Source organism: Anser brachyrhynchus (assembly GCF_964034855.1).
Source record: "Anser brachyrhynchus genome assembly, chromosome: 20".
NCBI classification, from domain to species: Eukaryota; Metazoa; Chordata; class Aves; order Anseriformes; family Anatidae; genus Anser; species Anser brachyrhynchus.
In genome coordinates, this window is record NC_137713.1 from 9831021 (window position 1) to 9849424 (window position 18404).

Here is an 18404-nt window from a genome sequence, read left to right on the forward strand (position 1 = left end):
TCTGGCCCATCAGCTATTCAGTTATGTCCCCCAGGTGAAATGAGCCCAAACAAGTTGGGAGAGACTGTTCAAATCTGTTCCACGCAGGCTGAGAGGAATGAAAAGAAAAGCCAGCATTCATCATTCAAAAGATAAACATTTGACAGCACAGCTTGACTATGTCAGGAACACTTCTGTTTTAATAGTACGCCTGCAAGCTTTCAAAACAAGTGTTTACCTGTCACAATAAACAGTTATGAGTGAAGTACACAAAACACGCTAAACTCGGAGCTGGCAAGCTTCCAGAAATGCCATGTGCAGTTAAACTCTTGAGCTTGTCATCCCATCCAACATAAATCTCTTCAGTTGTCTTCTGTCTTCTTCAGTGTATATTGTGGGACTCCTCTGATTGCCTCGGAGACATCTGTCTCGGATGCGTACAAAATCCCGGGATGTATAGCAAGTGCCTGGAGCTGACGGGCGCGTTAAGGTCTAGCCCTTAAACAGCTGCAATTAATTCCCTAATGGCTGCTGGTGAGTCTGGGTGTCTTACTTTGCTCCTTTGTATCTCTGGAAACAAATTGGTATTTGCACAGGCTACAAATCTCTGCTTGTAACTGCGTCCTGGGCATGGGGAAATAGTGGAGGAGTAGCAGGATGTTGAATGCTGCCTTTGAAAAGGAAAAGTGGAAGCCTGGAGCAGAGCAGAGTGGAGAAAACAGCCTCACTGAGGTGCTGCATCAAACCCCGTATCTGCATCTTGGGGTGACTTCAGAGAAATGAGGAGCCCGCTGTAGTGACGGGCCTGGGTCTGTTTGAGGCTGACATGAGAGAAGGTCAGGAGTTTGCTTGGCTGGGGTTTTCTTTCACTGTGCCAAACAATGAGAATTCCCACTTTTTCAGAGATGTTATTTCACTTTGTAGGACTTCCTGCCAAGTCTAACGCTGTGCAGCATACTGGAAAAATAGCTAAAGTCAATAAATACGGCCCATAAAAGTAAAGTCTGGCACGTTTGCACAGGAAACAATTACGTCTTTCTTTTTTTTTTTTTTAATACATTTCAATAGCTTAAAGAGAGGCTAGGAGAGAAAGAGGCATTTCCTCCTGTATGTATGTATTTTTAATGTGACGTTTCGCTTTTTTGTGGCAGAGCGAGGCATAGGCCAGCCTCAGCTTGCCAGGTAGTGTGATCTGAGCAGAACACTCTGGTTCCAGTGCCCCCCTTCTGGTCTTCTGATGGGGGAAAGGGGAAACAACAGCTGAAATGGAAACTGGAGAATTTCAGACCTGTGCTCCTGGGTTGAGGCTTTGGCACTTTTGTGGCATAAACCGCATGCAAATCAAGGTAATATGGGTTGTACAGGGGGTAATTCTCAAGATAGGTCAGTCAGATCTACAGCGTTCTTCAGGTCTGCATGGGTTGTTCCTTGGCCTTTTTTGAGTTTTTTTTCAAGAAATGCATGCTTCCTGACCTGTTGTGGATTTGGTGGTCTAAAACAGAGGCTCACACCACCACCTCCCAGTGGGGCACTTGCTTGGACCTCAGTGCAAGTCTCCACACCTCCAGACTTGCAGGTGAGCACCGTAAGCACCAGGCAGTTGATTTTCTCCCTTGCTCTGTGTGGCCTTTCACAGCAGCAGTCCTCTCCCGAGCGGGTCTTTGGGCATTCCTGATTCCAAGGGGACCCGCTCAGGGCCGCTGCTGATCCGACCCTCGCCTTTCCCATAGTCTGTGTGGGTGGCCTTCTCGCCTGACTCCCATGCAACATTTCAAAAGGCCTCAGTTTTGTTCCAGTGCAGAATGTAAAAGGCTTTCAACATCTCCATTGAAAAAAAAAAAACAACAAAAATTCCAACGTTTGGGCTCCCCATTTGCCTTCCAAGAGCACAGTGAGAAAAAGGAAGGTCTGCCCTTATTCAGTCCTGGCAAGTCCAATCTAGAGCTGTGTAAAAATGCATCTAAAAAAAGGACCTTTCTTCCAATAAATGGCCATTTAATGAATAAAAGAGAAACAATTGAAGTCTGCAGTAATAGAACAATTATGTGCTGTTGTGCGTTCCAGCTGGCTACACATTGAACAGTTCTTACAAATTGCCGGAAACGCAGCGGCACACGGACCCGATACGTTTCAGGACAGTCATTATTAAGAAGAAATACCATGCGTCAATCTGCTGAAGCCCTCCGAGGGCATTATCCTCCTAAAATCCCTTAATTACTGCTCTGGGGCTCACGTGTGTGCCTGGCCCGCAGTGTGCACGAGAGGGAGATTGCTGGAAGCGGTAACCCCGGTGTGATGTTCATTAACTTTCTCAGTCTCTGCTCTTTCCTCTTCTGAGCAGCAGAGGGAAGAAAGCGTGCTAGGGAGGCTGCAAAGAGAGCAAGGAGAGTCCCAGGCAGGAGGAGGTCTGAATGGCTGGGGTGGAACAGGTAGGGAAGTCAGAGAAGCAAATGTGCAGATGTGAGATGAGAGGGGAAACGTGGACGCACAGACAGGATGAGAAGAAAAGCAAGGAGGACAAAACAGCTGGTGGAAGCTGTGCATTCTCTTTTTTAGAAATTTCTTTGATATTTAGCTGTTTGGTATTCAGATGGCAACAAGGAAGTTGAAAATGGTGCTGGAAGGTCCGGGCTTGGAAGCCACACGTGTTAATAAAGTAAACTGCCCACCCAGTGTTGTCGGTCAGAGGTTTGGGGATCAGGGCTGGCCCCCTTGGAGCCCCCAGCCAAAGAGTGATGGATTCAGACTTGTGCCCTGCAATGTATGGTGCTGCCCAAGGGGCCTAATTCTGGATTTGAGTCAGGGGTAATTGAACCACTCTGTGGGCATTTGGGGATGCACAAATAGGAGAAAAGGTGGGGGGCGATTCTGAGCAGTTCGGTAACAGAAACGAGAGCTTCGGGCACTGGCGGGGTCCTCAGTCGACTGATTTCATAGCGATCTTCGGTCATTCAAAAAAGTAAGGTCATGAGGGTTGTTCGGAGCTGGCAAGCACTGATTAAACATGATATAAATACCTCTGCTATGTTAGATCTGTGGGAAGAATTTAAATGTCTGAAGAGCAGAGGAGTAGGGATTAACGAGCTGTGAAGGAAGGAGATGTATTTAAGGTGTTTGTGAATAGGGAGAGGACGAAGTTCCTGCTCCATATTTAAGATATTAAAGCTACTTTGTGGTTTTTTTTTCTTTCAAAAGAAAGCATGAAAACCCCCGCAGTTCCGAGTACTTGTCAGGGATGTAATGATGGAAATTTTGTCAGCCTCGCTTTGCATAATAGGGATCATTATGTGATGGTAAATTTCTCTGTATGTTCTGTACGTTCCTAATGTGGGAGGAATAAAATATTCCTCAGGTTTCTTTTGCAGCGCTTGTCAATGAACGCACTGGGTCAGATTGTCTTCTCGTTTATTAGCAGGGAAAGCTGAGATGACTTTATGCAAGCACAACAGTAGGAAATCACAGTGCTCGGAGACAATAAGCCAGGCTTATTGTTTCAAATCCTGCCAGCCTGACAGGTACTTCTTGCATCAGCTGTATTTTAAGTTCCTGTTGGAAGCTCTGCTTCCCAGTCCCAGCCCCTGAGTCCCTTGGGTACGGCTGGGAAGGCACCGGATCGGCTGCAGGGGGTAGGTGCACTTGTGGGCTGCATGCCGGCCCCCTGCCCGTCAGAAGGGGTGAGCAAGTGCTTGGTTATCAGCGGGGTGAATTGTCCCAGGAGGCTGTAGAAGCTCGTAGCTCAGTTTCAGTGCTGCTGCTTTAGGAGTGTCTAAACACTGCAGAAAGCCTTCCTGGAAATATAAACTCAGATATTTTTTTTTTATTTTTTATTTTTTTGCAGAGACTCCTCCAAGGCCTTTCCAGCACTCCAGAGTGTCCCACGCGCTTCTGATAGCCAGACACAGAGCCCTAACTTAGGCTCACACAAACAACTGCCTGCTTGAGTAAAAATACGTTGAATCTGGCTAATAATAGCAGCTAGGAATTTCAGTGGAGCTTATCTGATTTTAACAACCGACTCCCCTCTGCTCCTTTGTAAATCTCAGTGAGAAATACACGGGGAGGAGTGTTAAACAGTGCTTTGCAGAGGAAGGTTAAGCTATTGCAGTCTGCAGAGGGCAAGTAGAGGCCCAAAGTGGCTGCATGGCTGGTCCCGAGGTGCAGAGGGGCAGGGGCAGGTCCAGAGGCTGCCCGCAGCATCCCATTGGGGTGGTTTGGCTCCAGGAGTCCCCGAGTGGCCCCACTGCTAGCGGAGGGTGCCCGGAGCTGGGAACGCAACTAAATGGCCTTCAACAGTAACGCCAGTAGTAGCTGGAATAAATTAAGCTTTCCAACAGGGAAGGCAAGGTGTCCTTCTGCATGCGGTAAGTAGGTATTTGTTCAAAACAATTAGACTCCATAGCCTAGTTTAGTACTTAATCAATTTATGTGGTTAGCTAAAGTACCTGCATATGCCCCTAATAATTGGTGACACCTTGTTCCTAGAGCACTGCTATGTGCTTACAGAGAAATTACATTTTTAATTATGCCACACAAGCCTAATGGAAAATCTAATTATGACAGTGGTATTTTTCAACTTTTGTACAAATAGTGTATTTTTTGCAATGCAGTTTCAAGTGTTGCTTCTGCTGTAGGATTTCAGGAGAGGAAATGGATTCTGCTCAGTTTGTACCATGCTTCACTTTATTATTTATTAATCACTGCTATGTATTATTTGTATGCTACTATAAATGTCCTGGTAGTTGATGCAGTAAAGCAGGCAAATGGGAGTCATTGCTCAAAAGATTCTCACTGGCCTAAAAGAAACAGTGCTGTAAGCAGTGGAAATAACCGAAGCTGTTTCTCGGGGATTTGTGCCTTGTCTTTTTATTCTCTGATGCCTAATGTGGTGTGATCTCTGATTGAAACGCTTTGCATGGATTAGGACACTCACAGGATTCCTTTGTGCCTACTTAGGGTTGGGGTCTTGCTGGAGCCTTTTTCTCCCCAGGGACAAAGTACAAATAATTCAGTCTGGGGCCTCACTCCTTCCTCCTCCACCCTGCCAGGTGACAAGGGGCTCGCTGGCTTCTCGTGGTCAGGGTTCCTCTGGTAACTCCAGTCCACCACAGCGTTCATAAGCAGATTGTGTGGGCCAAAAGCCACTCTTCTTCTCTAATTTCCCCCCGCAGTGATTTCTGCGAGAGCTTGGCCAATACTTTTTGCGAATTCAGCCATATTTGTAGCGCTTTAAAACAGCATGGTGTGTCTTAGCTGGCTTATTGTTTAATCACAGAGAAAAGATGGGATTCGCAGTGCTGTCCGGGGCTGGTCTGACGCTGCTCCTGCTCGGTACCCAGCCTAAGCACCCCCAGGGACAGAGGGGGGACAGCTGAGCGGTTCTGTGCCTCATCCCTTCTGCAGAGGGACTCACCGTGGGGCAGAGTAGCCCTACAGCCGCTCCTTCTGAGCCACTGCGGCTGGCAGAAGCCAGGATCTGCTATGAGTAGCTACTGATTTAATTGATCATAGCAGACAAACCCCTCGAGCTTTTCAAAAGATTTGACTTCAGCGGCTATAAAAGTTACTCAGGTTCTTAATTAGCCTCCAGTTCCTATCCGAAGGGGTCCAGGGAGCCTCTTGCTCATAAAATGGAGGCAGTCCTTCTCTGCTCGCTGTCTCCCATCAGCTTGAAGCATTTGGCAGGCAGGGATGTTCCCTCCCTGTGCCCTCTGGGGGTGCCCCTCTGAGCTGTTACTGAATTCCTGGGCATAACAGAGGGGCACTGGTGCAGCGGGGAGCTGCGTGCATCAGCAGTTTCCTAGGCCAAATCTGTGGTTCCTTTGAGTTTCTCCCAGAGGAGAGCCTGGGGAAAAAATTCATGTCACTCCAAAGACGACCTGCTTCTGAAGATGCATTTCAGAGCAGACCTAAAGGGTGTTTAGGTATAAAGGTATTTCCAACTTCTTCACATGCAAGTGGCACAGGTGCACCCTGAAACTTGACTTGGTCAAATGTGTCCGGGGTATACCTGGGTAAGCAGAACGTGTTGCTCCGAGCTTGTATTTTTTCTTGTTTTCTTTAAAACAGCTTGTTCTGCTCGGATGCTCTGTGTCTGCTAATAGATAATGTTATGGGAAGGGCTGTAAAACCTTATCACTGGAGAGTGCTGAAAATGTGAATGCGTATTAGTGTGTAGAGTCTCTTTTCCTGCAAACTTTAAGGTATATTGCACAACTCTCCTGCTATCACAGGTACTCTGCCTAGACCAGATGTGATTATCTTGGGATACGTGTTTCCATTTGAGCTGGAGAGCGGCTAAAAGCACCATGCAGGCTCCCTTCTTCCTCTTTAATTGGAGACATCTACATTTTCCAGACATTCCCAGCAGTCCAAGGGTGGTATATTAAAAGCGAGTGGAAGGCAGCGAGGTAAGAAAGACAGCACCAAGCCAGAGCTGGCCATCTGTCTTGAGTCCCTGACAATTCTGGGAGGGAACCAAGGGGATGTGGCTGGCTGGCGTGGCATCCAAGTGAATGGCAGTGCCTGCTGCCCTGCGGGCAGGAGATCATCTGACAGAAATGTATTTGGAAATTATTTTAGGATTTTCTTGGCTATTTTGGTTTACTTTGGCCTAATCCACCTTTGTGTTTTTATTCTTTGGCTCGCAGCAGCAACTACAGCACCGTATTGTCTTGCTCAAAGCGCTGCTGCCAGGATGAGGCAATTTTCTTTCAGCAGATCCATCCCCAAAGCTTTCAAAGTGTCTGAGATTATGGAAGATACCCTGCCTGTGCAACTTAATTGGACTATTGGGCTAAGACTGCTGCAAAGATATCCCTGTTAAGATATTAACTGATAGGAGCTCGTACAGATTAAATTTTATTTGTTGAATTATGGTGATCAGAGCAGTCCCATCAGGTAGAACTGCAGAGAACAGGTTTACTAATAAATACTGCAGGGCAATTCGTCATTTCTCGTTTCAGTGAGGAGCCTCAAACACAGCAGATTGCTGCCAGAGAGCCCTGCCTGTGAGGCTACCAAATCGCAGCCTGCCATTTCGTTTTGCCATCACATTTGTTAAGCGGCAGGACAGCATTAGACCGGCCTGCCATTTACATCCGTTAGAGGTGAAAATACTGCAGCGCGCCTCAAAGCCGTGCTGAGGAAGAATGAGAAAATGCCTCAGGAATAATGGCTTCCTCTGCAACCCTCATTTTCACAGTGGTTGCAGAGAAAATCCCTGTCCTCGCTGGCCTCTGCGCTGCAGCCCCGTTCTGGTCTGAGCTCAGCCGTGTTGATTCATACCATGCCTTTCACAAAATTAGCTAATGCCTTTTAGCTGAATATTATCCCAATTTTAAGCCCATCAGGCGACAAGAGGATTCAGTGTCCAGGAAATGAAATGGTTTAGAGCACGCTGCGGTGCTGAGGCACCTCGGTGTAGATCTTGCTTGGGAGGGAGCTAAGGACCGGCAGACACGGGACAGACAGCCGGGATCGCCAGCGCCTTTCGGACAGCCGGCACCTGCAGCTCGATGTTCGGTCCTTTCTGGTTCTCTTCCAAAGCCTCTCCGCCTTCCCCTGGAGCTGCCTTTGTTTTGAGGAAAAGGAATAAGAAACCCAAATGTGGTTAGGACTTGATAGCCATCTGACATGTTACAAATTAATGTTGCCGCCCTTGAGATAAGAGCACCATTTGCATGGACATGAGTAAGGTCAGATGAAGGCAAGGATTCTAAATGTCTCCCTGCATGGGACAGGGCAGGGGAGGCTGCAGGGAAATCTCGCCCCCCGCAGACTCCCCACGATGCCTTTGCTCTCCATGGGGCAGAAGTGACCCGGTCCCAGGCTCGGGCACCTCACATCTGTGAGCAGTGCTCGCGGTGTGTTCTGTGAAAGTGCAGGAAGAGCTTATTTGGACCCTACTGTGACTGCCTCATACTCCGGGGGCACCTATCTTTAACAGCAGCACCCTGAACACCATTCTTGGCTAAGGACTGGGGGGGTTAAGCCAAGTAACACCAAGACACCTCAGGCAGCCCAAAACAGAAATCCACTGGGTCCCTAAGCTCTTTTGCTCAACCTCACTCAGATTTTGGAAAATACAACATGGTTTGGAGCTGGCGGTACCAGGCAGTCAGGCTGGGAACAAGACACAGGTTTGAGCAGGGCCATGACACCTACCTGGAGGGGAAATTCAGGGAGGAAAACAGCCGTTTCTTTTAACACAGGTATGGCATTTTTCTGTATTCCTGATGTCACATGAAGAGCAAGGGGATCACTATGGATCTGCAAAGGCAGCCTGAGCGAAGGGATCACTAGGGATCTACAAAGGCAACCTGAGCACCTGTCTGGGAGGGAAATCCCAGTGAAGATCAGGTGAGGCTTCATCCCCCTCGCTGATGGGGGGCAGCTTGTGCTGGGTGCACCTGTACCCGGAGCTACAGGCTGCTGAACAGCAGAGGTTTGGCGTGGCGGGGCGATCTCTGTCTGCAGGGCCAGGAGCATCGGCAGCTCCTTTGGGAGCAGCCCGGCTGGGGCTGTGCGGAGCCAGGGCTGTGCCATGCCCTTCGCCGAGCTCTGCCGCAGGGAGGAAAACAAATCTGCCCCAGTGGTGTGGAAGGAAGAAAACTGAATTTATAGGCAATCAATGGCACTCTCTACATCAGCGTATTTGTGAAAAGTGCCTGTTATATTTTTTGCATAGTCCTAGATGAAAGTGGAGCAGAAATCCTACATGAGAGGGTTTTTGGGGGGGAGGTGGGAGAACCAAAAACCTTGGATGAAGTCCAATATTCAAGCAATAAGACCGTAAGAAGCAGGCATCATTATAAGATAATTGACTGTGGAGAGCAGTCACACATCCCAAGGTGAAGCATAGGGCACTTAACATATCAATAAGGTCAATTATCTGATTATGTCAGCTGCCTTAGTGCTGTTATTAACCTATATTGCTCTTATTAACCTTTCTGATGAAGAATCTTTCAAAAATAATTATATTAAAGTACAAATCTCTCAAGTTTAAAATATGTGAATGTTCCATTTCAGTAGTCGTGTGTCATAGGATAATGAACATCTGATTGCCTGGCTGACACAATGAGGTTTTTAATCAGGCTCCCTTTCCTAGGATCAGCGTGTTAGCTATGACAGCCTTCCCTGGGCCCAGGCAGTCTCATGAAAGCGCTGCTGTCATGTTACGAATGGCGGGATTTAAAATTGAAATGTGAGCAAATAAGACAAGAAATGTAACGGATATGCTGGGGAGCGGGGTCCTGGGAAAATACCCACTGAAAGCCTCTTCAGTCAATTCCAATTATTAAAGCATACAGCCGATTCAATTAGTGGTTATGTACAAGTGCATATAGTATTTACTACCTAGCAGAGTTGATCAAAGAGGAACACACTGCTCATGAAAATTTGTTCATATTCATTTTGTCTTTTTTTTTTTCTTCTTCTGCAGAGCATTTTGAAGTCTGAGAGCATTTTGCCACAACTTTCAGCCATTCTTTCATCTATCAGGGAATGTGAGTGTTCTAATTTCTACTGGGGATTACTAATTCATTACTTGCTTTTGGCAAAACCAATGCAAATTCTGCTTATTACAAGTTTTGATAACTGTGTTTCTCTGTGTGTGTGCCTGTACAGCAGGTGAAGTATCATTTTACATAGTGTGGCTATTCACTGAGCAAACATAAGCAATGAGCAGAAAATAAGAATGCTTTATTTTTATCTGTGACTTACCAGGTTTACAGTTGGTTGTGATTTGGTCTTCAAATGGCCACACTAAACATCCTTTAAAGACACTTTTTTTGTCCCTGGAATTCATTGCCTATTTAAAATCATTGGGCATATTGAAAGTTTAAGATATCCATATGCCTATTTTGGACTGACATGTTTTTCTAGGTAGAAATAGTGAAACTGGTCTCCCTCTTTGAAGCCCAAATGAGGTGGTATTTTTTTTTTTTTTCTGTTAGAAAACGGTGAGGAGGAAAATCCCATGAAAGGCTAAAGCTGAAAAATTCTCCTTCAATGAAATTCCCATTTGTCTTTCCCCGGTGTACTCCCTTCTCAAAGATCTCCGCTGTCAGCACAATACATCTGGTACCTGGGAAGGACAAGTGTTTCTGTAGTCCCTCCACATCTTCCCTTCCCCCCCATATAAAAAAGAACAGACGATGAAAGCTTATTGCCTCATTTCCAAGTCCAGGAGACTCTGATTTACTTTTTGCTGTGTGTTGAGAATGGTAGATGAATCGGATGACGCAGGACGAGTCCCTGTGAAGTCCCCTCCTTGCTCCAGCACCGTGAGGAGGAGGCACTCTGCCAAACCCCAGCCGTGGCACAATCCAGGCACCTCTGTGACCATCTTGAGTCGCAGCTCCCGGATCGGGTAGTGAGTTTGACATTTTGGTGCTGATGAACATTTCTGTTGCACACCTTTCCTGGTCTGTTTCTTCCAATGGGATTAGTTGCATCTATCAGTGCCACACACACAGACGTTTTTAGTCACCTTCCTGTTTGTAATTCTGCTAGAGGCAGTCGAGAAGCAAGTGTTTGTGCCAGGAGTATTATGTATGGCTCTGCTGATTTTTGCAAAACTCTTTTTAAAAGTCTGCAGTGACTGCTGTGGCTCTGCAATGTTCAGGGAGTAATATGAACTATTAGTACAGCATAGAAAATCAAAGTCTGCTGGGAATGTTTCAGCGGCAAATAGAGGGCAATTATCTGAAATGAGGACTCAAGGAACACTATGTCTTGCAAATATGGCCTCTAAGCCAAGTCAATATATCTGGAGAAGCCGTTGCCCACAGTAACAAATGTATGTCCCTTCCAGGAAAACAATATCTGCTTTTACCTCCCACTAAGGTGTCAGAGAGCTGCAGCGAGAGTAAATGTTTGGGTACTTTTTCCCTCATTAGCCTTCCACTGAGGTTGGGATTTGCTTAGCCAGACCACACCATTAGGAAATTTATTGTACCCTTGATCTGCTTTTGTTTCTGCCTCACGGAGAGCATTTCTTCCTGAGGCACGTTAAAGATGGGAGTGTATTTCTGTTTCAGGAGAGAGTCCTCAGCCCTGGGAAAGCTTTGCCAGTCCTCGGGGCCCAGTAACGTCAGCTGGCAGTTGATGCCATCAGCCCACGTGCTGGCTAAGTCTCACCCTTTTCCATCTCTGGTTTTCTGTAGACAACTGGAAAATGCAGGGGATGCTGTCAGGACAAGTTCAACATCAACTTCAATATCTCTTTCTGAAGATCTTTCTTCTTTTAATCATTCATCCTGACAACATCTGTATTTAAGTGCTATCCGTGGTTTGTGAATAATGTGAAAAGAAAGCCGTGGCAGACAGAGATGAAATGTTTGATTGCAAGACAGATTATGCAGTGGTCTGAAACCGGCTAATGCTGCGAGGGGATTGAGTTTGCTTCTATGGTAAAATCCAAGTGAAGCAATTTGCAGGCCTGAATGCTTACACAAATTCATTTCCCACATATTACTTCTTGATTTCTGGTGGGTGAGGGGGAGGGATCTGTCAAAAGTCAGTTGCTGCTCTTACTTTTGAGGATATTCAGTAGTCAAGGACCACTGAGTACGTATGAACTGGTAAATGGGCAGTGGGAGCAAATCTGTAAGGAGGAATTGTTAAGCCCTACATAGATCCACACAAAGGTAGGTCTGGATATTGACACATTTGTGTGCTAGTGTATATTTTCCACTTTCTGGAGAATATCTTCCAATACTACTTCTTTTGCTTTTACCAGAAAGGACAGAAGCTTGTGGCAAGGTGTGGGGAAAGTAAAAGTAGACATCGAGAGTCAGATTTTATTTCACATGTTCCCAGTTCTATGAAAATATTCGCAAGAACTAACAGAATGGTCTTTTTCTTTTTTTCCTTTTGTTCCTCCAGTGCTGAACTCCACTGTACCGACAGCTTTTAATCCTTCAGTCTTTATGTTACTCAGTCATTTGCTGAAAACCTTCGTGTTACATCTTCAGTTTCCCAGGGCTGTAGCCATCACTTTCAGCATCGTATGACTAGCTCTCAGCAAATCTTATCTGGTCTTTGGAGATTTCTATCCTGTTTCTCGTTATAGTCTGTAACAGTGCTTCTTGCTCCAATATTTTACACTTCAGCCATTTAGATCTGTGTTTCCAAATTAAGGCATCACTTGTTCCCCTGAGGCTATTGGACCTAGATGTGTGAACTTATTATTTCCTGATGACAACACAGGACTATCAAGCTCACTAACTAATGCTTGCTCTGGCTTATGCTATAGCTGATGTGCTCCAATATCCACCAGTCCTGTAGTGAAAAAAAAAAAAAAAAAAGAAAGAGTATGATAAGGTCATATGTGAAAGAATCTTGGTGCCCCTGCAGAAGGCAGAGGAAATATTGTATATTAAAGGCCCTAATTTAATAAGAGGCAATGGAAGAAATAGAGAAGTAGAAACCATGTAGGAGTGCTTAAATTTCTGCTTCCACCAAGATCAGCTGCCCAAGTAATCAATTTGAACTTCTCTGCATTGCTCCTATTAGCTGTAGCTGTCTGTACTACAGCTTCCATCGCTGTGCAGAGATGGAGATTTGCCATCCTTCTGCAGTTTTTTAATTGGGGAGGTCCTTTTTCTTTTCTGTTCTATTTTTTGTCTCTTTCCCATCCTCTTTAGGAACTGAGAAGGATCAGAAACACTGTAATGGCTTCACATGGTGACCAGTCATTCCTATTTATAGTAGATATCGTCTGCATAGAATTAGTAGTCTGTGAAATTCCCACAAGGCAGGCACAGTTGAATAGACATAAAACTTGGTTTAAACAAATAAGCAGATATTAAACAAACAATGGAATTTCCAGACAGCTATTTGAAATGATAAGGAATTGTTGGAATTTTGCCTGAACAGGTAAAGCAAATCAGCAGTAATTATATTTGCCTTGCCAGAGGGGTGAGGTGGCTTGGAGGTAGATAACTATGATACTTGAAACCATTTTTAAAGACATTGAGCTTGGCCGATTGCCATGGCTTTGAGAATCTGCAAATAATTGTCTGCGCTATTAACTAAATAGGGGTGTACAGATTCTTTTCTGCTGGGATTTTTTCTACAAAAATAATGTTTTGAGGCTTTGTAATGATATCCCAGTTGGAAGTTGGTTTCATGAGACACATTACTCATGAGAAAATGAAATCCCACATAGTTCAAGGGAATGCAAAACTGAAGAGCCCTGATCAGCAGAAGAAACCCAGCAGCCAAAAGTTTGTATTTGTCCCAGTGGTCACGGAGGCGTTCAGTAAACAGCTGCATCTTTTCCTTTCTGTTTATTCTGATTTATGTGGTTGTGTATTGGCTCCTGGAGAAGCCACCAGCACAACTGCAGGCAGTGATGTACAGTGGCAGATGAGTCTTGAAGAAGCCATTTAAGCAAATTGCAGTTTAGTTTTGCCTTCACTTGGATTTGGATGTTTTTCTGGACTCCTCGGCTTGCAAAACAGCGAGGCACTTCTCCAGGAGTAGGCTTAGCCTGCTGGTATTTCAGCTCTTCCCCTTCTGCTTGCAGTCACAACCAGGAAATGCAAAGGCATGTGGAAATGAAAGCCAATTAGAATGAAATTGTAACATCTGGGTTTGCTTTGGAGTCAATTCTTACTTTATCTGACATTCTCAATAGTCCTGCGCTAGCATAAGCGGCCTTGTGTTTGCAGTGCCACGTAAGCAATGTCAGAAGAATGCCTGAAACTATTATTTCACTATCAAGAGCCATTTTCTGTGGCCAGCATTAGCCTGAGCCCCAAAACCCGATGCGTGCTCTGTTGACTGTGCCCCGACTTGCCTCCTATGGCAGAGGTGCCCGTGCCTGTGGTTGGACCTGCAGCCTCAGCAGCATCCGTGCACGGTTGGCTTACAGTTGTATGAAGCACTGCAGCGTCTAGCTGCTTGGGTGAGGGAGAAATGCGAGAGAGTAGGATTTTATGCAAAACTGGGGCCCAGCGTGGTATGCAGCAGGGTGGAGTGACTTTAAAAAAAATCTGTGTCAAAACCTTTGAGTGTAGCAGCGCTGTGCTCTGGGAGTGTTGTGTGCCACGAGGGGTTTTGCAGCATTGGTCCATTTGTAGTTATGAGTCAGCTGTCATGGCCAAATTACACATTCGTTAAAGAGTTAGGTGAATGAGCGGTGAATCGTGAGCCGCACAAATATTTGGAGCTACTAACATTCACGCGCTGTTATTTTTTCATAATAACAAGGACCCCAGGGAGGCCGAACTCTGACTACAGGAAATCTTGACAGAAAGTTCACAGCTTGGAGTAGCTGTATTTTTTTTTCCCCCACTGCAGTGAAAACAATTGATCTGCTGGATAAATGGCAGCAACACGGCTAGAACTGCTGCTTACAACTCCTTTAGAGCAAACAACAGCTCCCAGCACTGATCCTTGCCTGTCCCTGCAGCAGGAGAGCCGCTGCTCGGGTTTTCCTTTCTCCTCGGGGAGTGTGAGCGAGCCAGCGTTTGGGCACCCCGGGTGAGCAGATGAATTGGAGCTCGCCGTTCGTTCCCTCCTCGACACGCTGAGCAGCATGCCAGGCTGGGCTGCTGCGTCTGTGCGCGAGGACCCGCGCGCGTTAGAGCAGTGGCAGGTGTTAAATAGGAACAGATGTTAATATTGACAAACTGAAGTGGCTAAATGTGGAAATACAGCACTGCTGAGACGTGTGAAGTGAGGCAATGACCTTCACATGTTACGGATCTAGTCAATAAAAGGCAGCTCAGTGGGAGCGCGCGGATGCCGCGGGCAGGCCGGGACCGGGGCAGGCCCTGTGGCTGTGGTGACGGCACGGCACGGCCTGTCCCAGCTCGGCATGGGGTGGTGGCTCCTGGGGCAGGGCCCAGGGGAGGGCCTGTGCAAAAGAGGTGACGAACTCCAGAAAGCCCAGACTTCAGAGAACCTGTTTTTAGCGTCCAGTGACTGTATGAGCACTGCCTGTATTAGTGACTGTATTAGGGCCCTGCCTGTCCTCCCATGGCATTTCAGTGACACGGAAAATGAGGCAGCTCTGTTGAACACTGTGTCCCTCCACTGCTTTGGCCTCTTTTATCCAGATTTTCTCTTTGTTTGTACAGATCAAGGATCCTGCTGTACAGTCTGTTCATACTGCTGTAGATCCTTCCACTAACTTATTTTCTGTCAGACCCCAAGGTGTTTAGGGTCAAAGCCTGCTTTTCTTGACTTTCACCAGGAACTTCAGTGGGACAAGGTTGTGATCTTTTGCTCCAGGGAACAACAGCAATTTCTGCTGCCATAGGTGGCATTATTTTAACACCTGGGTGAGAGGAAGGAGATATTTGCTGCATTAAAGGGAAATGGGTTCTGTGTTGAAGCTCCCCGGTATGCAGTCCATGCTCTGTACCTTCAAGAGGTATGCTTGAATGAATCCTCACCCTCATGCTCAGCAGCAGGAGCCCCACCAGCTTGTGTTGTGCACAGGCCACCTTAGATCTGGGGAAGCAACTCAGAGAGGTGAAAACTCCTTCATGTACCGCAAAGCATGTACTTTGTGCTTCTGCCCTGCGGGCCCAAACCAACAGCGGTCAGAGGGGAGGATTTCCTGATGGAGGGACACTTCCTATGACACATTTTTCCTAGGAAAGGCCTTTGAGTGGGATCCAGTGTCAAACCAGGTACAGAAGGAAGATCACACACTGGCTGTGTTTCTCTGAGTTGGGCACTCGGTGAGATGGAGCAGGGCTGCATGGGGGAATTAATGCTCAGGGCATCCATCGGGGCCAACCAGCCTGACATGTTTTTAAATGGCATCAGCTCCCACATGCAGCAGCATGCATATAGATCACAGCCAGGAGACAGCGCAGTGATGTTCAGTGACAATATTAGTGGTGGAAATCAGCTTTAATTTTTCACTTTCCATTTCTTGGCAGATCAAAAGTGAATATGCACTGTCTTCATTAGCAAGGCAAATACCTCGGCGCTCGGGAACTTGTGCGATTCCCTTTCCTTCCAAAGTGCAAAGCAGTAGATAAGCAGACATCAAAGTGGTAACTGGTGATTTTTATGAAAGGATCCCAATCTTGACTGGAAGGCTCCTGCACTAGGCCCAATCCCACCTGACATCTGTCAGGTGGAAATATGGAAATGATGAGTTTTGCTCATGCTTGCTGATCTGAGCGGGATTCTTTGTATTAGCAGTGCTCAGGGGAAGGGCCCCACAACAGACCCGATGATTGCATTTTTGATTTGGAGATTAAATAACTATGGTAACTGGAGTTCAGCTTTATCCTGCTTAATTCCACTCCTCTCGAAACTAGGCATCTAGGCTCCCTTAAGTTCTTGCTCAGAACCCATCCCCTCGTCCCCTCCCAAAATACCTGGGTGAGGGGTGAATTGATGGGGGGTGAATAACCCATTGACTGGGCACGGAGCCTGAAGAGGTAGCTCAGACAAAATGTCTGTCCTTCAGATGCCACTGGTAGGCAACCTCGTCATTGCCCTTTGGTTCCCGGTCATGGGCAAGCAGGGCTTTTTGAGGCACACCCTCGGGGTTCTCTTTCCTAAACTAGTGCCAGGTTCATCTGATGTATGGAGCAGCCAACTGCAGTATTTCAGGAGCTGCTGGGGAGCCTCTGGGCAATCCTTGCTGTAAAGGAAGGAAACTGCAGCCACGCTGTCCCCGCTCACGAATCACAGTCCTCTGCTCAGTTAAAAGCGAAATAAAGCTGGTTAGGTTCAGCCAGCGGTGGGAAACTGCCTCCCTGAGGGGCAGTACATAGCAAAAGGGGTGATAACTTCTAAAACCTTTCCAGCTTTAAAAGTGCATCTATCCAAGCCTTTTGTCCCTGCCGTAGGCAAGGAAATTTGAATTTGCAGTCATGGTAGCCAGAACTGGCCAACTGTTTGTTTTGCTTTCCTGAGTTCACCTAACACCATACTTAAAAAAATCCCCCAGCCTGTTTGGAACTAGGTAAGCTAAAGCACATTAAAATGTTTGCCAGCATACCTTGGTCTCTGGGGTTAGGGGTGGCTGCATTTTTTTTTACCACACTTTGCTTTTCCTAAAAAGCTGCAGTGAAGGGGAAAGGTTTGCCTGGGTCCGGGGTACCAGCAGCCCCCAGGTGCTCCTGTGCTAAGTTTCCAATACAAGGTGTCTCCGCACCGCTATAGCTCTGTTTAAGTTGAACTCCCAGAACTGCTGAGATCACCAGAAATAAAAAGACCAGAGGATGAAAGCCTCTGTTCTTCCAGACCAACAGGAGTTCAAACTGGATGCATTTTTTTTTCAAGAATTACACAGACTCTGAGCTTTGATTAGCTTGCTTTGTATTTTTAGAGCAATAGAAGCAAGGTGATATCTGGCTTGGTATTTGGTAAGCCTATTTATTCTCATCAGAAGGTTTTAGCATTAACCTATAAGCATTGTAACTTTGTAATGTGATGGCAGACAGCTTCAAACAGACAGAGGTCACTTTTCAAGGCTTTTAGCCTCTAGGAACCTACTGATTTTTAATAAGAATCACACAGCTAAATCTGTGCATATGGTTTTGAAATTCATTCCATAAAGCCAGAGTCTTTCCAAGCCTTTGTTTCAGCTAACATCATTACAAATACTTGAATGACTTTTGGAGATCATCTAGGATATATCTCCAGTCAAAATGAGTTAGATACAAATTGACATGTTCATGCATCTGGGAAAGTACTAGCTTTCCTTGGGTTTTATTGTTCTCTTTCATTTGTAATTAAATTATTTGCTCTAAAACTTGATTGGTATTGACAAAGAGCACATTTTCTCTTCACAGAATGCATTTTTTTCTTTTCTTTGTGAGTCAGACATGACAAATTTACCATTTTGATAATACCTGCATGCTTAATGTTAGCCCAGCTCACTTAAAGAGCACAGAGATACAGTCGGTCCCCCCTACTTGCCACTGGAGCCAGAGTTGCAGGCTTGACTTCCAGAGAAGGACCTAAATAAAAGGTTCTAATGGGGAACTTTTCATAGGAAGGCCTCCAATGCATTGGAGACAGAAGTGCATAAAATCCATCTCACTCTGGCAGATGCAGAACAACATTCTCAAAGCTCCTAAGGACCAAGGAGCCTAAGGTCTATTAGGTGAACGTTTGAAAGTTATCCAGCTTTGCTGCTGAAATGTAGGGCATTCATTTTCCTGGATCACTGAGCTAAATGATTTTCTTAACTCAGACCTAGGGACAGCAACAAGGGCTCTTGACTCCCAGTCCAACACTCTAAATATTTCTCCTTTGTTAGGAACACAAGGGCTGCAAATAAATACACGCAAGCCCTTGATACAAAGAGGCATGTGGGGAAGGAGAGATATTCACACTGCCAAATATCACATAGTTAATTCAATTAAGTAGTGTCTATATATAGCCAGTGGGGAGATTTAAGGATACGTTCCTCAAATTTGCTCTGAATTTCCCCCCGGAGA

General features: G+C 46.0%; 1 protein-coding gene across 1 annotated transcript in view; it reads left to right on the forward strand.

The window, feature by feature from the left end:
• The window catches only part of LOC308180671 (uncharacterized protein), a 463846-nt gene that overhangs the window by 380183 nt on the left and 65259 nt on the right, over positions 1–18404 (forward strand). The window contains exons 5-7 of the mRNA XM_080562720.1: positions 6210–6386; positions 8190–8337; positions 9419–9482. Coding sequence (XP_080418846.1) covers positions 6210–6277 — 68 coding nt within the window. The 3' untranslated portion in view covers positions 6278–6386; positions 8190–8337; positions 9419–9482. The remainder of the gene's footprint in view (positions 1–6209; positions 6387–8189; positions 8338–9418; positions 9483–18404) is intronic.